The sequence below is a fragment of the Gracilinanus agilis genome, chromosome 5 (genome assembly GCF_016433145.1).
Source record: "Gracilinanus agilis isolate LMUSP501 chromosome 5, AgileGrace, whole genome shotgun sequence".
Lineage (NCBI taxonomy): Eukaryota > Metazoa > Chordata > Mammalia > Didelphimorphia > Didelphidae > Gracilinanus > Gracilinanus agilis.
In genome coordinates this window covers 64187529-64192258 of record NC_058134.1, presented here as the reverse complement: position 1 = coordinate 64192258, position 4730 = coordinate 64187529, and the positions used below count along the sequence as shown (strand labels likewise).

At 36.8% G+C, this 4730-nt stretch overlaps 1 protein-coding gene across 1 annotated transcript in view; it reads left to right on the top strand.

Moving 5' to 3' along the window:
* LOC123250326 (uncharacterized protein C10orf67, mitochondrial-like) overlaps positions 1–626 on the top strand; it is a 19320-nt gene extending 18694 nt beyond the window's left edge. The window contains exons 6-7 of the mRNA XM_044679328.1: positions 139–217; positions 560–626. Coding sequence (XP_044535263.1) covers positions 139–217; positions 560–588 — 108 coding nt within the window. The 3' untranslated portion in view covers positions 589–626. The remainder of the gene's footprint in view (positions 1–138; positions 218–559) is intronic.
* The last annotated feature ends 4104 nt before the right edge of the window (positions 627–4730 follow it).

Below are 4730 nucleotides of genomic sequence, written 5' to 3'. Positions count from 1 at the left end.
CTTTCTTTCTTTCTTTCTTTCTTTCTTTCTTTCTTTCTTTCTTTCTTTCTTTCTTTCTTTCTTTCCTTCCTTCCTTCCTTCCTTCCTTCCTTTTCAATAATGATTTTCAACTTTAATAATGAATTATTTCACTTTTAGCCTCCTTTAAGATCTAAATCGTCTTCTTCAGGACGTGAAGTGGTAGATGTTGTCCTTTCTTTGCCCCCTATATCAAAAGGTAAGAATTTTTATGTGCCTTCTTAAAAGTTTTCATTTGCCATTACTATGCAATTAGCATGCACCTAGGTAGTGTTGAGGATAGAGGGCCAGACCTGGAAAAATGAGATGCATCTCAGTTCAAATCTGCCTTCAGACACTTACTAGTTATGTGACCCTAGACATATCATTTAACCCTGTCTGCCTTGGTTTCTTCATCTGTAAGATGCGGGGTAATTATAACACTACCTTCCAGGATTATTGTGAGATTAAATAAGATATCATAGATAAAGTGTTTTGCAAGTCTTAAAGTGTTTTATAAATGCTAGTTATCACCATCATCATCATTATTATTATTTTTCAGGAACAAAGATGCTGAAGAAAGCAATATAGGATACTAGATTCTGTGCTCACTGAAAGCAGAATTAGCCCCTCTACACAATAAGAGATTTTCCCATTCAGAGTTCAATCATTCTTCTGGACTGGTTGTATATAGTTGCATTTCTTCCTATGCACCATTAATCTTGCATGGTATAGTGGGAAGAATACTGTGTCTGAGCTGAGCACATCTTGGTTCAAATCTGGGTTCTGTTGCTTATGACTGTTATGCAAATGCATTGCTTATTAATTTATGGAATTACAAAACAGGGTAGGCATACTCAGTTCTTTTGAAAAGATGAAAAGATGACACTGGGAGCAGAGAATAAGGCTTCAATCAAACTTTAATAAGGCACTGAGGGTACAGGGGCGAACAGCACAGAAAATTCAGAAACCAATAGCAGACTGGAGAGTATACATAGGCAGGAGATTGGGGAATGAGGATGGAGCAGCCAAGGAAGGCAAGTAGAATAAGGAAGAGGATGGAGATAGGGAGAGGCCCAGAGAGTCACCCACAAACCCACGAATTTGTAATTGGGATCATTCAGCACCATGGACATAGATGGAGACTGAAAGAGGAGGCAGGAGTTTGGGATCTCGTTTTTATAGGAGTTTTATAGGAGTTTGGTGGTGATAGATTAACTTTTATTCATGCCACCTTAGGGTTAGTTCATTAACATCATCACAATGTATTCAGTACTGTTTGTTGTTCTGTTGGTCTTTCTGTAGATAGCAGGATTTATTTGAGATTTACATATTATAGGAGCGAAGGCCTTGACAACAAGACATAAATGGCTCTCTCTGATTTAGCCCATAATCTCAGGATATGTTTTTTTGTCCATCTGTGACTTGCTCCTTTGATCTCTAGGATGGTCAATACCTGATTTCTAGGCTCCCCTTTGCAAACTTATTTCCTGCTCTTGGCATTTTTTATTGGCTACTTATAAACTTACTATAGTAATCATAAAGAGGAATGAGTGATCAGAGAGACCAGAACAAGATGCAATTTTAGCACTGCAAATTATTTCATTTCCCTCTGTCTCAATTTCATCATCTGTACAACAAGGAGGTAAAGCTAGATGAACACTGAGGTTCTGATTCTAAGATCACTGATGGAACCAGATGTCTACAGTGTACTTCACTGCTGCCACCCAAACCTTGAAGTCTTCAAGCTAATGTGCTTCTAGCTTGTGACTACCAGTAAAAGAAATTGGGTTCTTAGGAAATATCTTTTCCATTTACTCCTATAAAGCTTTTAGGGGACATTAGGAAGGGTTCATTTTCTCCCAATGTAAACTCAAGCATAGCTAAGACATTTGTGTTTCCTGGACATCCCTTTCTAACATGAGCTGCCGCTTGGGGCTTCTTGATGATGATGATCATTGCTAGAGCACTTTAAGGCTCACAAAGATCCATATGTATGTTGTATTGGATGGTCCAATAACATAATGCAGTACCCTCTTAGAGGGCCCCTGACTTCATGGATATGGATTGTCCTTTTAAAAAGTACAAATCACAATCCATCCATGCCTCCTCAGCCTATGTGATTCTGATCTATGTCTTCCCATGAATCACCTATAGAAGATCCATCCACCATGCTAGAAGCCTTCTTCCAGGGCTCAATGTCATACCTATTCATCTGTTTTTCCAATCATGTATTTCTTTTTTCATGTTTACTTTTCAGGAATGGGTAATGCTACAGGTTATTTGTACCTACCATTTATCTCCCCATTGCTTTTCAATATGGATTGGCACCATGATGCTTTGTTGCTTTGTCTTTGTTGATGCTTTGTCGACTGTAGTGTTCCATGATCTCAAGCCAGACAAAATAGACAGAAGAATACTAGGATGTGTAAGGGATAAAATTAATGTGGTTTCACTAAATATAAGAGAATGTGGTTGCTGATATTATAACTCAAGTCAAAATGACTTTTCATTTAGCAGCTTTATTTACAAAATAGAAGGAAAAGGAGTAAAGTGGAGAAATGTGAAAGAAGGTAGAGTAAGCAGTCTAGTTTATCACCCTAAATGTTTTTCATGTACCTGTCTTAACTCAGGCTGAGCTAATTAGCCTTCCACTGAAAGGCCCTCAGCCAGAGGGCCATTTAGCCAGAGGACCTGGTGGTGAATAACCATGGAGCCTCCTCCAGAAACTAATCTCTCTAGAAGCCAGGAAAGGAGTCAGCTTTTCACTCACCCATGTTGTAGTCCAAAGGGGAAGATCCAAGAGCAGTCTTACCAAATGCTAGAGTCCCAGGTCCATGCTGAAGAATATCCTCCATCAGACTCCAAAGTCTCAAAAGAGTTCGAAGACCTCATAACAGGAAGTTTTGGCTACTTTTAAAGACACTTCTTTATGTCACTTCCTATTCCTTCCTCCATTTTAGAGGACCAATTGTAGTCTTTAAATTTACTTAGGACTGCCCAGGGGGCAGTCAGTCATTTCTGGAAGTGTAAACCTCTGTAGTAAGTAGTTTGTGGATTTTCCTTCCTTTAGCGTTAAGTGGGAGTTTATTTGCTTTTTGTTGATTAAATTTCAAAGTAGGCAAAGGGAGAGTTAATCCCATCTTCACAGATGGAAATATGTTTTGTATGATAATACATGTATATCCCAGATCAAATTGCTTGCCAGCTCTGGGAGGGTGAAAGGAAAGAAGGAAGGGAGACACTTTGAATCATATAACTTCAGAAAACTTATGTGGAAATTTGTTATTACATGTAATTGGTAAAATAAAATGTCTCTATAGTAAAAAAAGAAGAATATTAGTATTTGAAAGTTTTCGTTTCAGAGTACAGCTTGGAATTTCTGAAAACTCTATAAGGTTCCAAGTACAACCCAGTTAACCAGCTAGGTAGCATAGTGAATGGAGTGCTTTACTTGGAGCCAAGAAAACCTGAGTTTTTGCAAATCCTGCCTTACTAGTTGTATGGCCTTGTACAAGTCTCTTATCCTCTTTCAGCCTCAGTTTCATAATCTATAAAATGGAGATAATTATAATACCTATGCCACTAGTTGTTTAGGATCAAATGAGATAATATATGTAAAGCACTTTGTGAGTTTTAAAATGTTTTACAAATGTTAGCTTTTATTTTTGTTGTTAACCTTGTTTCCCCTATTAATTTCTGGGCCCAGCTCAGTATTCATCTGTAGTATCTATCTATTGTTGCTATTATAATATTATTATTAATTAAACTTTATATAACTCTAAGTTTTTCAAAGCATTTTGAATATTTTTTCATTTGATCCTCATTATATAGGTATATAACATAATATAACAAATGTAATGTGATATAATGATATAATCTTTTTGAGGTAGATGGCATAATTGCCTACACTTTATAGATGAGAAAACTGAAGCCAAGAAGTTAAGAAATACAGCCAGTAAGTGTCTGTGGTAGGATTTAAATTTAGATCTTTCTGATTCCAAATCCAATGCTTTCCCTATAACTCCACCTGTCTGCTTTAAGATATAAACATTTATGGACTAATTCAATGGGCTGTCCATGCAGCATGGGCATATAGGCAGGATTCATCCATTTGGTTGCTAGGTTGAACTCCTTCGAGTGATTTTAGATCTGATTAGAGACAAGTGCACAGCAGATAGAGCATAGGGCCTGGAGTTAGAAAGATCTGAGTTCAGATCTAGCCTCAGACACTTGACTAGTTGTGTGATCCCAGGCAAGTCATTTAACCGTTTGCCTCAGTTTCCTCATCTGTAAAATTAACTGGAGAAGGAAATGATGAGCCATTCCAGTGTCTTTGCCAGGAAAATCTCAAATGGAAACAAAGAGTCAGACATAACTGAAATGACTGAATAACAAACACATGATCTGATTAAGGTGCCTCTGTATTATTCTGGAATTTGATACCCATCATTCAAAAAAAGGAACATTTAGAGAACTTTATAATCTAGAGTGGAGATTCCTTAGTATGGGGTCTATTAAGTTATATTTCAATATTTTGATAAATATTTTATTGAAATTTATTTTATTGTAGGTGTATTAGTTTATCCCTTCAAAAATATGATTGTGAAAAGTGATCTGTAGGCTTCTCCAGTCTATCCAAGGAGTCAATGACACAAAAAATATATGAGGAATCCTTGATTTATAATAAAAGGAATTCTTTTTCCATTTAGAATGCACCAAATACCTCCTAT